At 51.0% G+C, this 21418-nt stretch overlaps 1 protein-coding gene and 1 long non-coding RNA gene across 4 annotated transcripts; one reads left to right on the top strand and one right to left on the bottom strand.

The window, feature by feature from the left end:
- Positions 1 to 5468: 5468 nt before the first annotated feature.
- SNRNP70 (small nuclear ribonucleoprotein U1 subunit 70) lies at positions 5469 to 21278 on the top strand. 3 transcript variants are annotated; one of them, XM_019927255.3, is made up of 10 exons: positions 5469 to 5699; positions 6443 to 6599; positions 7947 to 8009; positions 8123 to 8177; positions 13410 to 13474; positions 13618 to 13680; positions 14351 to 14432; positions 17630 to 17731; positions 20288 to 20375; positions 20484 to 21278. In XM_019927255.3, the coding sequence occupies exons 2-10, from the start codon at positions 6453 to 6455 to the stop codon at positions 21109 to 21111; spliced, it is 1293 nt and encodes a 430-aa protein (XP_019782814.1). In that variant the 5' UTR covers positions 5469 to 5699; positions 6443 to 6452; the 3' UTR covers positions 21112 to 21278. The 3 variants fall into 3 exon arrangements, with proteins under 3 accessions (XP_019782814.1, XP_019782812.1, XP_019782815.1); XM_019927253.3 differs by having other exon boundaries at positions 5472 to 5699; positions 20457 to 21278; XM_019927256.3 differs by lacking the exons at positions 5469 to 5699; positions 6443 to 6599 and adding an exon at positions 9811 to 9901 and having other exon boundaries at positions 7941 to 8009; positions 20457 to 21278.
- On the bottom strand, positions 10923 to 13402 carry LOC109548658 (uncharacterized). Its single transcript, XR_002174798.3, has 2 exons — positions 11977 to 13402; positions 10923 to 11089 (listed from the first exon to the last, which is right to left on the bottom strand). It is a non-coding gene; the product is annotated as an uncharacterized lncRNA (long non-coding RNA).
- Positions 21279 to 21418: the final 140 nt, after the last annotated feature.

The following is a 21418-nucleotide window of genomic DNA, read 5'->3' on the forward strand; positions in this document are numbered from 1 at the left end:
ATATGATAATTGTCTTTCTCTGTCTGACTTGCTTCACTTAGTATTGATAATCTCTAGGTCCATCCTCCTCCTTTTTTCTTTTTTTATTGAGTGAAAGATTCTTTAAATTCTATAGCGCTTTACAATTTTCAAAAGTTTCACACAAGTGATATCATATAGTCCCATAATAACCCTTTTTCCCCCCTACCCCTATCATGTCCCTGCCCTCTTCCCTCTCCCCACTGGTAGCCACTAGTTTGTTATCTATGTCTGTGAATCTGCTTCTTTTTTATTATATTTGCTAGTTTGTTGTACTTTTCAGACTCCACATATAAGTGATATCATACAGTATTTGTCTTTGTCTGACTTATTTCACTTAGCATAATGCCCTCCAAGTTATCCAGGTTGCAGCAAATGGCAAAATTTCATTCCTCTTTATGGCTGAGTAGTATTCTGTTGTATATATACACCACGTCTTCTTTATCCATTCATCTGCTGATGGACACGTAGATTGCTTCCATATCTTGACACTGCCTCCTTTTTTTAATTTTTATTTTTTTTATTTAATAATTGTTTTTTGGCTGCGTTGGGTCTTCATTGCAGTGCGTGGGCTTCTTATTGCTGTGGCTTCTCTTGTTGCAGAGCACTGGCTCTAGGCGTGTGTGCTTCAGTAGTTACAGCACACAGGCTCAGTAGTTGTGGCTCACGGGCTTAGTTGCTCCGCGGCATGTGGGATCTTCCAGAACCAGGGATTGAACCCGTGTCCCTTGCATTGGCAGGTGGATTCTTAACCACTGCACGCCAGGGAAGCCCAACACTGCCTCCTTCTTGAAGCACTTTCCTTCTTGGCTTCCTGGACACCCACCCAACTCTCCTGGTTTTTCTCCTACATGTGTGATCACTCCTACTCAGTCTCCTTTGCTGGGTCTTCTTGCTTTATCTGAATTCTGATGGAGGGCCTTGGGACTTGGTCCTCAGATGTCTTCCCCTCTCCATCTTCTCTCCTCTCCTAACTGAGTTCATTCAGTCACATGGCTTCAAATACTACGTCTACTCCAATGATTCCCAAATCTAGGTTTCCAGGCCCAAATTCTTCCGTGATTGCCATATCTTCCAACTTTCAACTCCACAGCTCCACTTGAGTGTCAAACAGACATCTTTGGTGTGTCCAAACCCAGAAGTCCTCCTCAACAATCCCACTCTTCCCCACGTCTTCCCTCTGTAAATTAGTGGCACCACCAATTACCCAGTTGCTTAGCCTACAAATCTAGGAGCGAGGATTATTATTTTTTATTTAGGTGTAGTTGACTTACAATCTTGTGTTAGCTTCAGTGTACAGCAAAGTGATTCAGTTATACATGTATATGTATATAGAGAGATTCTTTTTCAGATGATTTTTCCTTACAGGTTATTACAAAATATTGAGTATACTTCCCTATGCTATACAGTAGGTCCTTGCTGGTTATCTATTTTATATATAGTAGTGTGTATATGTTAACCCCAACTCCTAATTTAACCCTCCCCGCCTTTCCCCTTCGACAACTGTATATTTGTTTTTCTATATCTGTGGGTCTATTCCTGCTTTGTAAATAGGTTCATTGTATCACTTTTTTAGATTCCACATATAAGTGATATCATATGATATTTGTCTTTCTCTGTCTGGCTTACTTCGTTTAGTATGAAAATCTAACCCTTTATTATTATTAAGGGAAGATTAGCTTCATTAAAATTTTTTCTTTAAACTTGTAATTTTTAAATCGTTTCAGACTTACAGAAAAGGTGCAAAGAATAGTACAGAGTTCCCATATATCCTTCACCCAGTTTTCACCAACATCAACTTACATAACCATAGTAAAATTATTTTTCAGGAAATTAACAAGGGTATAATACCATTAACCAATGGTACAGACCTCATTTGAATCTCAACAATTTTCCACTAATGTTCTTTTTACGGTTTAGAATCTAATCCAGGATCCCACGTTGCATTTAGCTGTCTCCTTAATTTCCTCTAGGAATTATTTTTAACGTCCCTCTTTTCCATACACTCTAATTCCACTTCTATAGTAACTGAGTGAGATCTACCTTCACAATAGATCCTGAATCTTACCACTCCTTTCCACCTCACTGTTATTGTAAAGGGGCAGGACCCTATGGGGTCTTCCCAGAACAGACCCCCTCTCCATGTCCTCCGCCTGCCTTCTGTCTGTAAAAAACTTTAGCCAAAGAATAAATTTCATCAGAAAAATGAAAAAAAAAAATGCAGAAGCAAAGAAAAGCAGTCAAACAGGACAAAATAATAATTGTTTAGTCATTAAACAAAGTTAAGGACCTTTAGTTCCTCCTCAAGGACTCTTGATAATATTTTGAGTCATCTCCTTTGAGATGTTTTGCAGATACCAAAACCCCCACCAGGTGGAAGAAGTTAACTACATGATAACCAGACTGTAGCCATGACATAAGCTGCTTCATCTTCCACTATTCCGAGAACTGGCCTCAAAGAAATGGGAACAAACTGACTCTGGAACTGAAGATTAACTGTACTTAAAACAATCAAGATGATGCCGATCAGACCACTGCATGATCAATTTCAAGATAATTGTCAAAGCTGACTGTGGTGTTCTGCATGTAACCCCCTCCCTCTGCCTATACATCCCTGAAACTCCCCTTTAAAAGCTCTTGTGGGGTTTCCCTGGTGGCGGCACAGTGGTTAAGAATCTGCCTGCCAATGCAGGGGACACGGGTTCGAGCTCTGGTCCAGAAAGATCCCACATGCCGCGGAGCAGCTAAGCCCGTGCACCACAACTACTGAGCCTGCGCTCTAGAGCCTGTGAGCCACAATTACTGAAGCCCACGCGCCTAGAGCCCATGCTCTGCAACAAGAAAAGCCACCGCAATGAGAAGCCTGTGCACCACAATGAAGAGTAGCCCTGGACTTCCTTGGTGGCACAGTGGTTGAGAGTCTGCCTGCCAATGCAGGGGACGCAGGTTCGTGCCCCAGTCGGGGAAGATCCCACATGTCACGGAGTGGCTGGCCCCGTGAGCCATGACCGCTGAGCCTGTGTGTCTGGACCCTGTGCTCCGCAACGGGAGAGGCCACAACAGTGAGAGGTCCGTGTACCGCAAAAAAAAAAAAAAAAGAGTAGCCCCCAGTCTCCACAATTAAAGAAAAAGCAATGAAGAACCAACGCAGCCAAAAATTAATTAATTAATTAATTTTTAAAAAAAAGCTATTGTGGGACTACCCTTGTGGTCCAGTGGTTAAGGCTCTGCTCTTCCACTGCAGGGAGCATGGATTTGATCCCTGGTCGGGAAACTAAGATCCTGCATGCCACGCGGTGCAGCTAAAATAAATAAAATAATAAAATCTCTTGTGCCCTGATAGGCAGTGGTGAGTTGGTTCTTTGGGACATGAGTCCACCTTCTCCCCAGGTTGTTGGCCTCCTAAATAAAGCAACCTTTCCTTTCCTACCAACACTTGTCCCTGGAGTATTGACTTTCCAGCAGCAAGTAGCTGAACCTGAGTTTGGTAACACTACCATCTTAGTCCAAGCCACCATCTCTTCCCTGGGAATTGTAGCCTCCTAAGCATTTGCCTGTTCCCCTTCAGCCTCTTCCTTTCAATTTTTCTGTCCACAGCCATTGACGTGATCTTTTAAGAATGCAAATTATGTTCTGTCCATCTCCTGATCAAAACCCTTTAGTGACTTCCTATTGCTTTTCAAAAAAAATCTGCCCTCTCCCCCATGTAACACTTTATTCAGGCAAAGATCAGCAATGGCTGCTACAACCATGAGGTGAGAGATGAGGTGGTCGGGGAACAGTGGCAAAGTCTCTCTGCTTAGATTACCAAGGAGAAAATGTACTTTTACAAGGAGAGATCTATCAGTTAGCCCCTTGATCAGGTGGTCAAACTCAGCATCATAATAGTGGGGCTATCTGACATTATTGCACCTCCAGAGGTGATGCAATATGAAGTCCGCAGTATCACCAGGGAAACATTCTTGCCAAAAATGCTGAACGTTAGTCTATTCAAACCTCAGACTCAATTTCCATGTTATAGGCAAAACAGAGGTTTTGGAACACACTAAACACCATGAGGAAACAATCAGACAAATCCAGAATGTGGGATATTCTACTGGAAACTGGTCTGAACTCTGGGGAAAAACCAACAACATATGGGAAAAAAAGTGTGTGGGGGTGTGCATGTGTGTGTGTGTCTGTATTCTATATTAAAAGAGAATAAAGAGACATGACAACCAAATACAATGCATGAAACTTGATTGGCTCCTGGTTCAGATTAAAACAAAATACTAGTGTGTCAATTGGGAAAATCTGAATAGGGACTGGATAAACTTTCTAAGAGGTGAAACTAGTTCTGTGGTTATGTAGAAGAATGCCTTTTTCTTGGGAGATGCATGGTGAAGTATTTAGAGGTGCAGTGCCGCAGCAATTTACTTTGCAGTGGTACAGAAAAAAAAACATTATTAAGGCAGGTTTAGCTTTATTTTCTTTAGATTTTTTATTTTGCAATAATTTTAGAATTATGGAAAACGTCAAAAACATAGTTCAGAGAGTTCCCATATACATACATAAAGCAAATATGTCAAAATATTTTAAACATATTAGTCACTTAAATGTTGTAATAATTTCTGTATTAGTAAACAGCAAATTGCATCTATCAAAAAAACTTAAAATATTTACTTCTTACAGATCTACAGGGCCCTAAATAACATGGCCACCAGTTCTCTGCTCTCTTGGCCAACCACCTAGGATTCCTGCCATCCTTCCTAAGTCAGGGCCTTTGCACTTGCTGTTAATCCCGCCCTGATCTCCTTTCCATCGGGCCTCTGTTCAAACATCACCTCTTCAGAAGAGCCTTCCATTATCATCCTTTCTAAAATAGCTCCTCTTTCGCTGCCCAACGCCCTACTCTCCCCTATTTTTCTTTATTGTGCTGGCCACTATACGAAATTAAATTTATATTTTTAAATGCCTATATTGTCTCCCTCAGTACAATGCAAGCTCCAAAAAGGAAAAGACTTTGCTTTAGTCACGTGCTACATCCCAGAGTCCAAACACGGCCGAGCACACATTAGTCGCTCGATGAATAGTTACTTATTTAATAGGTTAGGCAATCACATCGTTCACAGAGGGATTCTTTGCCAAGCGGCGGAAGGGTAAAGTTCCCTACATGACGATACACGCATGCGCACAAGATCCGGGAAGTGTGTTAGGGGAAAGGGGTGGAGCATAGAGAGGAGTCTCGCGGACAGAGGCTGTTGGATCCCAGAGCGCGAGGTGGAAGAAGACGGCTTGGGGCGAAGCGCGCGTGCGCACTGTGACCAGCTTGCCGCGGCAAGGGCGTCTAAGGTGCCGGAAGGCGGGGGGGGGGGGGGGGGGGTAGTGGTCTTGCGCGTGCGCAGTGCCCGCGGCGGCCCCAGGCTCCCCGTATGTGAGTTGTGGTGGACTCGCGCAGCGCGTGCGCAGTGCGAACGGCGGAGGGATTTGAGGCTGGTTCCTCCCCGTGCCCTGTCGCGAGCCGAAGCCGCGCGGGCTCGTGAGTAGCGGCCTGGAGCGCGCGGTAGGCGAGCGATAGAGACTGAGGGACGCGGACGCCGCCACAGTCGAAGCCAGAGCAGGAGTATCTGCTACTGAGGGTCCGCCGCAGCCGCCGCGAGCCCCCGGACCGTCGCTAGGCCGAGGAGGGCGCCGCGCGGCGGGTGAGTGTGACTTAGTGGCCTTACCGGGTGCGGGGCCGCTACCCACAAGCCCCTGCGGTGTGCCTCAGTCCCTTCCCCGCGGCCGGGTCCCCTTCCCGCGCCACTGCCATAGCACCTTTTTGCACCCCTTATCCAGAGTTCTCTGGTCACTTAGGCCCTTTTCCCATAGTCGCCCTCCTCTTCAGCGGTCACTTCCCCACAGGCCCTTGCGGTGTGTTGCCTTTTTTTCCTTGCCTCCACCGACCCTTACCCATAATTCATTTCGCCTGTGGGGCCCACATTTATTCCTCACAACTCCCTGGCTTGAGGTTTGCTACTTTTGATCCCCTTCCTTGATCGGAGACTTCCTGCGACCCTCGCCCCATAACCTGTTATCCAAGGTATGGGACCACCAGCCGCCACTGCCTTGGACCTCCTTTCTCAGGATCCTTGATGCCCCCACAAGCCCCCAGGGACCCTCAGCCCCGCAGTTCCTTGCTCAGGACTCTGAGACTTCACTACTCAGAAACCCTTTTTCAGTCTTTGTTTCCGTTATCGGCTTCAGTCCTCCCTCCGAAACCTGCTTTCTCATTCAGATTTATTCCTTTCCCTTGTGGCTTAGGAGCACTCTGTGCCCCTACAGAACTTGTTCTGATACTGAGATTTTGCCCCTATTTCCCTCTTTTCTTGGAAGTCAAGGGATTATAGGGGCCTTATCTCTCCCAGCCCACCCTCATATAATGTGGTCCTGCTTCTGCTCTCAGACTTGGCAAGATGACGCAGTTCCTGCCACCCAACCTTCTGGCTCTCTTTGCTCCCCGTGACCCCATCCCATACCTGCCACCCCTGGAGAAACTGCCACATGAAAAACACCACAATCAACCTTACTGTGGCATTGCGCCATACATCCGAGAGTTTGAGGTGAGTTCACTCAGCAGACTTGGGCTGGGATGGGTTCTGGGGTCCGTGGGGCTGGATTGGGGAGTCCAGTCTCTGGCCAGTTTTCCAGCTGTGTGATTTAGGCAGGTGACTTTTATGCTCAGTTTCCCTGTCTTGATTGGGATGGATAATGCATCCCTTGTTGGTTTTTGTGGAAGTTCCGTAACTACCAGTTGAGGATTCAGGCTCTCGAGTTAGGTAGACCTTGGCGCACCATTTAGCATCTGTGTGACCTTGGGCAAGTGGTGCATCCTCTTAGTGCTTTGATCGCTTCATCTATAGCAAGGGGATATTAGTATCTTCGCTGTAATATTGACGGAGAATTAACTGGAAATTTTATGTCATGGGGTTTGATCCTAAGCAGTCAGCAAATGTCAATGTTTATTATTATATTTATCATTTTTGTCACAGGGTGATATTTGTAAAGGGTTAGCACCAGGTGATGGGCTGCTTAAGACTGTGGGCTTGAGAATTTCAGGATAAACACGAATAAACGACTTGTGCTCTTGGGCCTCAGTTTTTTCATTTGTGAAATTGGGATAACAACTTCCACCTCTTACGGTGTATCAGAGAACACCTGAGAAATGCTGCCAGAAATCAGAAGAAGAAAGTTCTGGCATCGAGTGGGAAAGGGGAGATGGAGGAAGTTGCAGAGCAGAAGTTAGTTGCGCGGTGACAGAAGATCGGCTCTTTAGTGGGATTGCCACCCTCATTGAACTGGTACTTGGAAAATGTTGTTCGCCAGTTACACTAATTTAATGGCTACAGGCCAGTGGCAGACATGGGTTATGTGCCAGTTACTATTTGATGAAAGCTTGCTGAGGCCTTCAGGAACTGCTCTGGTCCTCAGAGGGTGTTCAGTTGTTTACCTCTGAGCACTGCACTGTCAGCTCCTTTTGCTTCAGGCCTGGTCCCGATTCCTGTTTATGATTGAGGACAAATATGCTGCAGGTTGACTTTCTTGATAAATACAAGAGAGTTTCTTTCATTTTTCTAGTATTTTTAGAGAAAGACTACAAAGTAAAAAATCAAAAATTTTTTGTTAAGTTCAATGGGCATAAAACTCCTCTGTCAGATCGCTGTAGAAGTTTCTGAATACCAGTTCCTGGCTTCTCTACTCCTCTTGTCACAGACCAGTAACAGTTCACAGATAGTATTGGTCCATGGACCGTGCTTTGATCTGCTCCCTGGAACTGTCCATGTTTGTTTGTGCGTGCGTGTGTGTAAACATGCAGGGGAGCGTGGCCAAGATATTTATTATTTCCTGGCTGGGTGTCTCTTGCTGTTTTCCCCTGTCCCTCCCATCCTGTCACCTCTTCTTGTTCCCAGGACCCTCGAGATGCCCCTCCTCCGACTCGAGCAGAAACTCGGGAGGAGCGCATGGAGAGGAAGGTATGTAGTGTCTGCCTTCTGGCCCCACGTCCTTTTTTGCCTCTTTCTTCAGGATGTTCCCTGACATCAGGGCACTTCTGTCTGTATTCAGTTGTCTACCTTTCTCCTGACAGAGACGGGAAAAGATTGAGCGGCGACAGCAGGAAGTCGAGACAGAGCTAAAAATGTGTAAGTCTCTCCTTCCTCCTTTCATCTCTCGTTCAAGCACTCCTGTGTTTCTCTCCGCCAGTCCACCCCAGGACTTTAATTTGGGAAAGCGGGTTGTCAGTTCACTCTTTTAACCCCACCGTTTGCCATGCACTGTATTTGGTTTAGGTATTTAAGCAGGGGAGTGTGGAGTAAGGGTGGGCAGGAAAGGAGCCTGGTACCTTGGGCTGCGTCCTGTAGGAGCCTGCACTTGGAGGCGCTCCCACAGCCCAGCCAGGTCTCACAGGGCAAGGCAGTGAGGTCCCGGCTAGTGAGGCAGTTCTGGCTGCACCTTAGCTCCCTGATCCTCGGACTGCTGATGTTTCATCCCTTCCAAGTACAGGAGGAATTGGAGTTTGGGATAGGGACCTTGTAGCCATTGACGAGACTTCACAAGAGGGTCGCATATCAGTCTCCAGTGGCCCTTTCTTGTTAGGGAGAGGGCTTTGTAGTTAGGACTTGGGTTTTCCTCCTATACTTGTGCGTCTATGGTGAATCACTTCACTCAGAACCTTATTCCCTGGAGTGGCCCATTCCTCAAGGAGCTTATGCAAATGCTTCACAACTGAATACCTGGGCATCTAAATGAGAGCTATCTAAGCCCTCACTCTCACTGCCTTCCTGTCTTTTCTTGGACGCCTCAAAGGCATCTCAAACTCAGTGTCCAGACCACAATCAGGATTTCCTCTCCCCAACAACCTGGTCTTTGGATGTTTCCTTTGCTGGAACCTGGTCATCCAGCTTTGCAAATCATGACCTCAGTCATGACCACCCAGTTTGCTTTTAACAACTTTTTCTTGCTATTTCCCCAGCTTGTCACCAAAACCTATCCCTGTCACAAATCTGAGCCCTCTTTCTGTGTCCACCACCCAGGGCCCCTCTAGCCTGGACACGCAGTCTAATGTCTAATGGGGTTTACCTGCATCTCTGTCCCCACCAGGTTCCGGAGGGCTTTTTTTGTTTTTTTTTTTAATCTGTGCTGCACAGCCTGTGGGATCTTAGTTCCCTGACCAGGAATCGGACTCGCACCCTCTGCATTGGAAGTGCAAAGTCTTCACCACTGGACTGCCAGGGAAGTTCCCTCTGTGGGGCTTTTTAAAATACAACTCTGATTGTACCTTTCTCTGCTGACACCCTTTTGGTGGGGGAGGGCGCACTGCGCGACCTGCAGAATCCTAGTTCCCTAACCAGGGATTGAACCCGGGCCCTCGGCAGTGAAAGCGCAGAGTCCTAACCTCTGGACCGCCAGGGAATTCCCACACAGCCTCCTTTTGCTTTCAGCAAAAAGACCGGAGTCCCTTCCCTGCCCACTGGGGATGCATTCTGCCCATGCTCCCCTCCTGCTCCAGCCAGCACGGGCCTCTTCCTTCCCAGATGCTCTCCTGTCACCGGGTCTTTGCCTGGGCTCTTCCCTCAGTCTCACATGATACTTGGTTTATATGGAGCTGCTCTTCGTATCTCTGTCAGCGTCACTCCTCAAGGAAGCCTTTCGTGACTTCCTTGCTCTGGTCCGAGTCCCCATGTACATTGAAAGCCCTGAGTCCTGCTGCAGGTTGGTCACTTCAGCCTGCAGGAAGGATTCACTGGTGAATATCTATCTTACATTGGTTCATAGTTGCTCCAGGAAGGCAGGGTTTGGATGGAATTTGCTCACCATTGTGGCCCCAGCTCCTGTAGGACCTGGCTCACAGAACTGTTGGCAGCAGGTAACTTGGGGAACCTTTCAGCTCTGCTGCTGGGGCACGCACCTTGTAGTCTGACCCACATGAGTTGTTTGTTTGTTTTAATCTTTACTGGAGTATAATTGCTTTACAATGTTGTGTTAGTTTCTGTTGTAGAACAAAGTGAATCAATTATAAGTATACATATATCCCCGTATCCTCTCCCTCTTGAACCTCCCTCCCACCCTCCCTGTCCCACCCCTCTAGGTGGTCACAAAGCACCGAGCTGATCTCCCTCGCTGTGCAGCAGCTTCCCACTAGCCATCCATTTTACATTTGGTAGTGTGTATATGTCCATGCCACTCTCTCAGTTTGTCCCAGCTGCCCCTTCCCCGCCCCCCCGACCCGTGTCCTCAAGTCCATTCTCTACGTCTGCATCTTTATTCCTGCCCTGCCGCTAGGTTCATCAATACGGTTTTTTTCTTAGATTCCGTATATGTGCGTTAGCATACGCTCTTTGTTTTTCTCTTTCTGACTTACTTCACTTTGTATGACAGGCTCTAGGTCCATCCACCTCATTACAAATAACTCAGTTTTGTTCCTTTTTATGGCTGAGTAATATTCCATTGTATATATGTGCCACATCTTCTTTATCTGTTCATCTCTGACCCACATGAGTTTTAACCCCACCTCTGCCACTTACAGCTGTGTGGCCTTGGATAAGTCACTTCTCCTGTTGGAAATTGTTTTTCACACTTTAAAACGGGGATCCTGGCATGTTAAACAATACTGAGGATGCAGCCAGTCAAATTTAGAATGTGGGAAATTGTATAGGACAAACATGTGATCCAGTTTCTTTAACAAATGTTAAAAGGGTGGCAGGGGGCAGGGAGTGAACCAAATGGATTAAACAGTCAAAAGGCACCTCAACCAAATGGTAAGTGTGGAGCTTGTTTGGATCCTGATTTAAATGAGCCAACTGTAAAAATCCAGTTTTGAAACAGTCAAGGACATTTGAACACTGGGTCTTAGTGAAGTTAAGGAATTAACGTTGAAGTTAAGGAAATAACGCTTTTTTAGTCTTTATTAGCAACTACAGTGGTATATCCGGGGTTTGACTTAAAATCCTGGTGGGGTTAGAGATGTAACAAGTGTAGCCACGTGGTGATAGTTGAAGCTGGTTCAGAGGGGTTCGTTACACTGTTCTCTATTTCCTTAAGTGTTTGAACTTCCCTGTGAAAGAAAAGGAAAAGGAAAGGATGGGTCAAGTATAGTAGGTTTTCTCTGCCCCGAGAGCCTCCATCCCCAAGTACAGAAACTTGCTGTGCCTTGTCACAGTTAACAGCTACCATTCAAGGGGGCCTTGCTCCTTGCTGAACACTTGATGTATAGAATATGTCATGATTTTGACTTACAGCTTCCAAGTGCAGCAGGGGTTATTACTCCTGCTTTTAAGACAGAAGATGGAGGTTTGTGGAGGCCGGGTATGTTTAGCAAGAGCAAGAGTTCTGAGATACTTTCTTCACCATCTCAAAGCCTAATGAGTTTTCTCAGCTCCACAGTCTAGTCCTTTGAGCCCCTGCTCTGGGCTGCTACCTACATAATCCCTTTAACCAAGGATTTCCCAAGGGCAGAGTTGCCAGCGGAGTGGAGTGGAGTGAGGGTGTGTGCCTGTTGACTGGTGAACTGCTCATCAACTTCAGTTCATTGTCACCCTCTTTTAGCTCAGATACGTGGGTACTATTGGCTCAGCTGCACTAGCTTTTACATTTGGTCACACTCCTGGGCCTCTTGGTTAAGCAGAAACTACAGAGACTCGTTTGGTGTGCCCGGGGTGGTTTCCCCTTTTGTCTGCCAGGCTTCTCCGGGCTGCCCATCAGGGAGCTCAGCGCTCTGCGGTCTGGCCTTCGTCCACTCCCCCAGGCAGTGATCGGGGTCCCACTGCACTGCTCCTGCTGTACCTGTTAGACCACCTGCTGCCTGGTGGTGTGAGGTTTATTTCCTGTTAAATACAACTTCAGGTCAAATGTTATCTCAGTGAGGCCTTTCCTGACCTTCCCATTAAAATTCTTCTCCCCATCTGCTATTACCGGATAGAACTAGATGGTTGCCTTATTTACCTTGTTTACTTTCAGCCTCCCTCCAGTAACAGATGAGCTCCAAGAAGGCAGGCATCTTTTTTGTCTTTGTTGAGTCCCCAGCATCTACGGGAGTTTCAGGCACAAAGTGCTTAATAGATATCTGTTGGGTGAATGGATGCAGATTGAGACATTTGGGCACAGAAAATTACAACCCAAAGGGATGACGTTTGGTGAGGAAGTGAGGGGCAGGCACAAAGACGGACTTGTTTTCAAAGGCTACCATCAGTTTCCAGGTAGTCATTCCCTTAAATTTGAGTTCAGTCTTCTGTTTTCCAAGAAATTCCCTAAAGTCATCCTGAACTTAGTTTATGTCTGCAGCCAACCTCTCTCATGAGAAACAGATCTGTGACCTTTAATTGTCTGGCTTCTCTGAGAAGCTAACACGCAGGGTTCAGCCTGGGGCCTGGGCTGTGAGGTCAGGCTGGGGTGTAAAGCTGAGCTTGGCCTCTGCTGTCTGACACTTCTCCTCTTCCATGCCTCAGGGGCTGGTTGTATTTCCATTTGCAAAATGGTGGTAAATAAGTCTCAGCCTCCAGCAGTGTCTGAGCCTAATTATGTGTTCAGTAAATTATTAACGTTATTCCTTTTCTCACATTCTCATAGAATATGGCAAGTTCTAAAGAAAGTAGCACTGTATTATAGAAGAACCGCCTCCACTGGCAATGGGCAGGGTGCCTTTGGGGCCCTGGCAGGAGTCAAGAGCCATTGTGTGTGCTGGGGCCACCATACTTGGTGAAAAAGACTTCTTTCTTCCCAGGCCTGACCCATCAGAATCACCTATGGAGTTGGTTTTGTAATAAGAGTCTGGTTTCTGTCTGTGGATATGATTATTCCTCAGTGGTCTGGCGGTAGTAAGGCTGGGAATAAGAATCTGACCCGCCTCTTGTGAGCTCCAGCGCCAGCCGTGGGTTCCTCCCTGAGGCCACAGGGCATAGGGCAGAAAGCAGGGCTTGGCCTCTGCTAGGCTTCCACTCCCAGTCTTAGGGTTGCTTGATCTCAGGTTTCCCCTGGGGCTGCAGTTGCAGGCCCTGCCTGTGGGTGGCACTGTGGCCCTGCAGGTGAGAGAGGAAGCTCAGTACCTGGAGGGATCAGGCTGCTTCTCCAGAGATGCCTCTTTGAGCTTAGTTACACCTGGGAGGGACCTGGGCCTCAGGATACATACGTCTGAAGTGGCAGTTAGGCTGGCCTCCGTCCTGTCAGCTTGAAGTCAGTCTTACCCCCTCCCTTCGTCAGCCTAAATCAGCCACTTAGATGAAGGCTGCTGTGCTTCGGAGAAACCAGGGCTCAAAGGGACATGCCCAAGGTGGCCAGGTGACCAAAAGTTCTGGGTCTCTGCCCGTCAGTCTGTTTCTGTCTTGCTCTACGATACTGTTGGCACCTTCTACTTAGAAATTCTTTTTTTTCCTGCACAGGGGACCCTCACAATGATCCCAATGCTCAGGGTGATGCCTTCAAGACTCTCTTTGTGGCTAGAGTGGTGAGTCCCCAGCTCCCAATCCCTGGAGCCCCAGAGGAGTCTGGAACCCTGGACTGCTGAGAGCTTGGGTGTGGGCAGTAGACTAGGTCCCGGGGATGTTCTGAGGGCTTCTCCCACTTAACTTCATTTCTGTCTACTTGTAGAACTATGACACAACAGAATCCAAGCTCCGGAGAGAGTTTGAGGTGTACGGACCCATCAAAAGAGTGAGTGGACTGGGGCGCGGGGAGTTTGAGTTGGACGTGTGTGGAGGGAGGGAGGAGGCTGGCTCCCAGCCCTGAGGGTGCATTGCCTCATTTCTGGCTTCGGAGTCCATGGCCTGGGTTTCTATCCTGACTGCGGTTCCATGCGGTAGACTTGGGACAGCAGAAGGACAGCAAAGAGGTAGTGACTACTTGCTGCTGATTTAGAGCACAGGTCGGCAAACTACAAAGTTGGGTTTTGTAAATAAAGTTTTGTTGGTATCCAGCCAGGCCCATTTGTTTACTGTTGTTTGCGGCTGCTATTGCCGTAAGGCGGAGTGGGTCGGGCAGAAAGAGACCGTATGGCCCTCAGAGCTGGAAATACCTGCTGTCTTCTCTATACCTTTATAGAAAATGTATGTTGATTCTTGTTTTAGAACAAGACTTCATGTTTAACTTACATTTCTTCATTTAATTTAAATGTTCCGGGCTGTAGCAAGGGCTTGAGGCCATCGTGCGCATAAACTGCGAAGCCCAGGGCCATTAGAGCAGCAGTCACTCTGGGTCCTTGAAGGGACGGAGAGAGGGTCTGAGGTGTCTGTCGCTGGCATCACCCAGCCCAGGGCCTGGCATACGGGCTGTGTGATTGAGAGGGTGGGATTTCTGTGTGTCAGAGCTGACCTCTGCCCCCCAGATACATATGGTCTACAGTAAGCGGTCAGGAAAGCCCCGGGGCTATGCCTTCATCGAGTACGAACACGAGCGAGACATGCATTGTGAGTACCTCCCACCTGTGCCCTGCCCTCTGACCCTCTCTCTTCTCTGCTGCCCCAGCCCCTTCCCGTCGTCTGTCCCTGCCCCCCTCCCTGCCAAACCTGACATTAGCAATGTCTCTCTCCTCCTCCCTCTGTTTCTGATATATCTTTTTTTTTTTTATATACGTGTTTTTTTAAAAACAAAAACCAAAATCCCCCACAACGTGTGTGTGTGTGTGAACCCGGGGAGGTAAGTGTCACACGTTGAACCTCAGGGGCAAGGAGGGAGCTGGGCGGCGGCTGGGGCTAGCGGGAGGTGGGGGGAGGGGTCGGAGTTTCGGGGAGCCTCTCCCCGTTCCCCCCCCGGAGTTGGGGGCGGCCAGGTTAGAATGAGGCCTGGCCTTTGAACCTGCCCTCTCTTCCCCCAGCTCAGCTGGGGCTGGGCTACCCGACCCTCCGCCTCCCCACCCCGGCCCCCGCCCTGCTCCTCAGCGGGCAGTGGGCTGGTTGGCGTGTTCAGCGCCTGCCCCCACATCTCCAGAGCCCCCTTTGAGGCCGCGGCGGCGTCCACGTGGGCAGGGATGGGTGGGTGGGGGCGGGCAGGGCTGCGGCGTGTCCAGGGGCCGCCGTATTAATTGACTGTTCTTATTGTCACTGCAGCCACCACGCAGCTGGCTTGCAGCTGATGCTTACGCTCCCCTTACAACACCTCAGTGTATGGTTGGTATAAGGGTTTGTATCATGGGTAAGATCATTCAGCACCGCACACCAGCCCAGCTTAGCCAGGCAGCTCAGGAGCAGCGAGGCATCCCTCCTCCCATCCCCAGGCGCCCCCCTCAGCCTCCCCGCACCCAGAGCCCTTTCCTCGTTTGGGTGCCCTTGGTCCCATCTGCCCCCCATCCATCTGCTCTCCAGTAATCCTGCTGATCCCAGGAGGGGAGAGATGAACCCCGACGGGAAAGGCAGTTGGGCTCGACCCAGCCCCCTGACTTACCTGGCTTCATGATGTCAGTGGCAAGGTGGCGGGAATACTGAAGACGGGATGCACGGGGACCAGGGCTCCATGTGGAACCCTTCAGCCCTCCGCTCCCTGCCCCTGCGCCTTCGCGGGGCTGTCACTGTGGTGGCCCTGGAGAATCGTTTTGCTTGCTAGATTCGGGGTGCTCTGCCCCCTTCCTGTCTGCCTTATCATGGTTGAGGCCTCCCGAGAGGCCGTGGAGCCCAGCGGCCCAGCTGCTCTCCGGAGTGCATGGGATTGGGGACTGGGGTGCGGGAGGGTTCGAGTGACAGGCCGTAAGCAGCAGAAGGTGGTGTAGATTTTCCTGAAGACCCTTCCACTGTCTAGAGACCTAAGAGAGGGAGAGAGAGTGAAGCCTAGAAATACACACGTCACATGTTTTCTCTGCTGTTACTCCCGGGTTGGGCCTCTTCTGGGGTTTGGGACACAACCAGAGCAGGGTTCCTTCGCTTGACGGTGTTCCCAGCCCTTAACTTCCTTCCCCTACCACCCTCCTCTGGGTTCAGGGGCCAAGCGGCCCCTCCCCCTCGGATCATGGGCAGCACTCCATCTCCTGGACCCCCAAGGCTGTCCCCTTGGGTGCCAGCCTTTGGGCTGAAGCAGGTGGTGGGAGGGAGTGTGGAGTTCGAGGTGGAGAAGTCATTCCACGTGCTGAGAGGGGGTGGGCGTGTGCCTAGTTCAGCATGGACTTTACTGGGGAAAGGTGAAGGTGGACAGGTTTGCCAAGGCCTCCCTAGCCTTCTTTTTAAAATCAAACAAGATAGTCCCACGGCTTTCCAGCTCCCAGACTTGATGTTAACCCTTGTCTCCCCCTCTTTCAAGGCCTCCGTGAGGTTTCTTTGGGGTCCACCACTTCCTCTGCCTGTCTCCAGGTGGTGCAGGAGATGTGGTTCCTCTCCCCCTCCATGGCTCCCTAGAATCCCTTCCCTGTAGCTTTAGCTGACCCCGTGGTGGTGGGTGTGGGGTCTGTGCGCGTGCTCAGGTAAGCTTGGGGGCTCCAGGTAAGCGGTCCCGTGTCCCCCCCCGGGAAGCCCGCCTCCTCGCCAGGCCCCCAGGAGTTGCCGAGCCCCCCCCATCCCGCTCGGTTTGGACACCCGCAAGGCCGGCATCGGTAAATGGCACCTTTTTCTCTTCCTCTGGTTGTTATTTGGGGGGGAGAGGGCTGGGGCGGGGCCGGGTATTGTGGCTGGTTGAGGACGACCCCCTAGGCCAGGGCTGGGGGTGGGAAATAGGGACTTTTTTGGCCTTCCCAACAGCCCCACGTGAGACAGGCTGGGGATCAGGCCTGTCCTTTGCTGTGCCCTGCCCGAGCGCAGGATGTGCCTCTCCCCGCATCTCCCCCTCTACTCCTCACCCTTCCCGAGAGGCTCAGGCTGGGCTTGGCCTCCCGGTGTGTGTTGAGCTGGGGGTGTGGAGTGAGATGGGACAGGGGCTGGGGTTGGGTGGCTGTCATCTCAGGTAAGGCAGGAATTTTCAGTAGCACCGCACATCTCCCGTGCCTCCCTCCACTTGCCCTCTCCCCCGCCTGCTGTAGGGGCCCCTCCAGGCCCCCGGGAGCACCATAACCCGCCCTTCTGCTCCCTGCCATCTCCTAAAGATTTCTCCCACCCCCTTCTGGTTCATTTTCTGTTCTGATGTCTGTTCCCCCCACGCTCACCCTCCCCCCAAAAAAAACACAGAAAAAGGAAACCGGTGTGAACTGGGGTGCAGAGCGGCCCGGCTGGGCCTCCTCCCCCAGCATGATGTTTTAGGGTGCATGCCTGGGGTTGTGGAGGAACCCTCCCCCACAGCAGAGTCCAGCCTTGAGTTAACCTCCAGTTTCTTTGCAGCGACTTTGGCCACCTTGGCGGGAGGGGGCTGCTCTGTCGAGTCGGAGTAGGAATGGCCTGGGAGCCCAGGGGGGTGGTTAGGGTCAGGATGGTGCCTGGGAGTGGTCTCGCCCCCCCAATAGTGATTGGGGGTTGGTAAGGAAGCAGGTGCCGAGATGGAGCAGGCCCCTCCTGGTTTGCGAGAGGGTTGGTCTGGCTGTCGGTTGCCTGGCTGTCTGGTGGGCATGTGTGTCTGTGTGTGCGCGTGTGTAAGTGTGTGGATGGGGACACGGCCGGGGGGTGGGGATGCCACAGAGCTGTGCTTTAGCCTGACTAGAGGACCCTCTGGGGACTCCTCCCCCTTCCCCTCCCCCTCCCCACATCTGTTGCAGCCGCTTACAAGCACGCAGACGGCAAGAAGATTGATGGCAGGAGAGTCCTTGTGGACGTGGAGAGGGGCCGCACGGTGAAGGGCTGGAGGCCCCGGCGGCTAGGTGAGCACATCCTGCACAGGCTGGGCTCGGTGTCCTGCTGGCTGCTTTCTCACCTCTCTTTTCTGTACCCTCTGCTGCTTTCTGTCTTCTCTTCCTCTCCCAGCTGCTCACATGCTCTCTCCCTCTCTCTAGCTCAGCCTTTCTCGTCACCATCTTTCTCCTGGTCTGGTTTCTTACTCTGGGTTACTAGTTAGGAGCAAGAGTACTGTGGTTGAGAAGCCAGTCTGGGATCAGATTCCAGCTTACGTACTTCCTGGCTGGTGGATCTTCCCTTCCTCCTGCCTCATGTTCCTCATCCTGGAAAGTGGGAATAACGGCAATAGTTAGTGAGCTCAGCATCTCACATAGCCAGCTTGGCAAGCGGCGTACCGTCGGGCTTGTGAAAGTCACTCTCTCGTCCACTTACCCTTTGCTCCTGCTCGTTCGTTCATTCATTCATTGATTCAGCAAACGCCAGTTTGGTCCCCAGCTGTGTACCAGGCTTCTAGTCAAGAGCAAGACATACATAGATGGTCTCTGCCCTCAGAGCCTCCTGCATTCCGTCCCCCCCACTCTCTGTCTCTAATTTGTCAGTCGCCATCAGTCAAGGTCAGTTTGGTAGCAAGCACCAGAAATACATTTGAGCTTCCTAAAGCATAAAGGGGACTTGTTGATACAGAATCCCAGTGTCTTGGAGCCCAGAGACAGGCGATGCCTGTGGGCCTCAAGAGGACCTGGAAGCCGAACCTGAACGGTCAGGAGCCGCCTTTGGCACCTCTGCAGCTTGCTTCTGCCTTGTTCGCTGTTCGTGTGGACTGTTCCCTTCTGTGTCTCTCCGCACTGGCCCAGTGTGGCATTCCACAGTCCAGTCCTTGATGAGTCTCTCTACGTTTTGGGGCGGGTGGATCTAAGTGGCTCAGCATTGGACCTGGACCTGGGGCTGAGGTCCTGCCATCCAAACATGGCTATTGAGGGCCAACTCCTATGAGGGTGAGTGACACAGTTGTCAGAGAAAATGATCTTCCCTGTGCAGACACCCCCGGTGGCTCCAGGACCCTCTGCTCTTATTTCTGCCTCCCAGCCCGCTGTCGTGGTGCTTGACTTGCCTTTGTTGAGTAGACCACACACTCAGCCTGCTGAGTCTCTGAGCTTAACAGATGGGTTCTTATCTCACTGGTTTCTCTGGGGTGGAGTGAGTCCTTCAGAGTCTGCTGCTTCCGACTTTCTGATGGTGACACCTGGTGCATCTTGACCCAGTGCATTGCTACTTGCAAAAAAATACATTTAACCCAAACAGAAGTGTTATGAAACTATCTTTTCTACAGGCAGTGTATACTAGTATTTTATATTCTGTTGCTTTATTATTATTAATATATTGGTTGCTACCAATCACATTTAATGATGTGATCCATTGCTGGGTTGTGACCTGAAAATTGAAAACACTAGTCTCTTCTGCCCCATACCTGTGATATTCCAGAAGCCTGGTCGGTTGCTTGTCCCTATTTGAATGTCTTTGATATCCAGGCCGCCTCTTTTCCTTTTTCACCCTCGTTGCTGAAAGTCATTCCTTATATGGAACCCCAGCCCACCTCACTGAAGCTTCCTTCCAGGCAGTGTGGGGCAGAAGCGTGCGTGAGAGGGCAGCTTCCTGGGTCTCAGCTCTGCCCTTCCTTGCAGAGTCACCCCGGGCAGGTGGCTTTATCTGAGATTGTTTCCCCGTCTGAAGAAGGAGACCGTCCACTACTCCTTATAGCTGTTCAGTCATTTGACTGCTTGCTGCACATACGATTTTATATCCTGGATGCTGTACCACGTACAGTTACAGCGAGCAGAGCCAGACATCGTCCTGACTTTGATGGTGCATTACAGGCTGGTGGGAGAGGCAGCTGTTAACTCACACATGTCCATGTAAAATCGGAAATTCCACCTGAAGTTCTGAGAAGGAAATGTATGTGAGTCGTGGAGAACAGCTTCATCTGGTAGGTCAGGGCAGGCTTGCTGAGGAAGCGTTGTTTGGGTTAATGTGCGAAGGGGTAAGTAGCAGTTAACTAGACAAGGGAAATGAGATTCCAGGTAAAGAGGTGAATGATCCCCAAAACTGGGGCAGGAAGGCAATGGAGACCATGAGGAGATCTGGGACGTGGAGAGCCAGGGCGCCTTGCTCTAAAGGCAGGAAGGAGCCAGCCATCTGACGGACGTTGCTTTAGGCTGTGGGGAGCCATTGGTGGCTTTGGAGCAGATCACGTTTTCAGTTAGACCATTGCCGTGCCTGAGGGTGAGGGTGAGGATGACTGGAAGGCAGGATTTGCCAGGAGGCTGTGCGCGTCTGTAGTGGTGAAGATGGTGAGCTTTGGAGTCAATTACAGGAGCTCCCAGCTCGCGCTGTGGAAGTCCTCTGATCTCTCAAGAGCGTGCGTGTTGTGTTAGAGAAGTGCGGCAGAAGGTCCTCACGGCACCTGGCCCCGTAGGCGCCGGCAGAGGTGCTTGGTGGCCTTTGCCGCGCCCCTTGCTGCCCCTCGCTCGCCCTGCTGTGGGCCCCGCCCGGACTAACCCGCTGTGGCCTGCCCCCGCCCCCAGGAGGTGGCCTAGGCGGAACCCGGAGAGGTGGCGCTGACGTCAACATCCGGCACTCCGGCCGGGACGACACCTCCCGCTACGATGAGAGGTGAGATTGGGCAGCCGGTGTCCTGGGACGGGGGCGGTCAGTGGGGGAGCCCTGCCGCAAACCTCTGCCCACCTCATCCAGGCCCGGCCCCTCCCCGCTTCCCCACAGGGACCGGGACCGGGACCGCGAGCGGGAGCGCAGGGAGCGGAGCCGCGAGCGAGACAAGGAGCGAGAACGACGACGCTCCCGCTCTCGGGACCGGCGGCGGCGCTCGCGGAGTCGTGACAAGGAGGAGCGGCGGCGCTCCAGGGAACGGAGCAAGGACAAGGACCGGGATCGGAAGCGGCGCAGCAGCCGGAGCCGTGAGCGGGCGCGGCGGGAGCGGGAACGCAAGGAGGAGCTGCGAGGCAGCGGAGGTGGCGGCGACATGGCAGAGCCCTCCGAGGCCGGCGACGCGCCTCCTGATGATGGGCCTCCCGGGGAGCTGGGTCCCGACGGCCCCGATGGCCCAGAGGAGAAGGGCCGGGATCGGGATCGGGAGCGCCGTCGGAGCCACCGGAGCGACCGGGAGCGGCGCCGGGACCGCGATCGCGAGCGCGATCGGGAGCACAAGCGAGGGGAGCGGGGTGGTGAACGGGGCAGGGATGAGGCTCGAGGTGGGGCGGGTGGCGGTGGGCAGGACAACGGGCTGGAGGGCCTGGGCAGCGACGGCCGAGACATGTACATGGAGTCCGAGGGAGGTGACGGGTACCTTGCTCCAGAGAACGGGTATTTGATGGAGGCTGCGCCAGAGTGAAGAGAGCCTCCCACCAGTTGATTGGACGTGTTCCTACCCTCCCTGTTGCTGTCATCCTCTCCCCAAACCTTCTTGGTCACCACTTAAGTTTGCCAGCCAAGGGTAGGAGTCTCCTTATTTGTTCTGGTGTCTTGGATTTAAAAATAAAATTAATTTCTTGTTGATAATGGGCATTTGGTTTTTTCACTGCTCTTACTTTCTTACCCAGAAGAGGGTCACCTTCTGCCTTTTGATAGCCCTGCTTTGGTTGGTTTTCACTTGAGCTTTATGACCTAAGGCTGCGGCTAGCCCCGGTACACCAGAGCTG

This window comes from Tursiops truncatus, chromosome 19 (assembly GCF_011762595.2).
Source record: "Tursiops truncatus isolate mTurTru1 chromosome 19, mTurTru1.mat.Y, whole genome shotgun sequence".
NCBI lineage: Eukaryota > Metazoa > Chordata > Mammalia > Artiodactyla > Delphinidae > Tursiops > Tursiops truncatus.

Bases quoted from the DNA above. Each gene is read 5' to 3' on its own strand.
- SNRNP70 (XM_019927253.3), top strand. From the start codon at position 6,453: ATGACGCAGTTCCTGCCACCCAACCTTCTGGCTCTCTTTGCTCCCCGT. The intron at 6,600-7,946 runs GTGAGTTCACTC...TCTTGTTCCCAG, and splicing joins CATACATCCGAGAGTTTGAG to GACCCTCGAGATGCCCCTCC. The intron at 8,178-13,409 runs GTAAGTCTCTCC...TTTCCTGCACAG, and splicing joins CGAGACAGAGCTAAAAATGT to GGGACCCTCACAATGATCCC.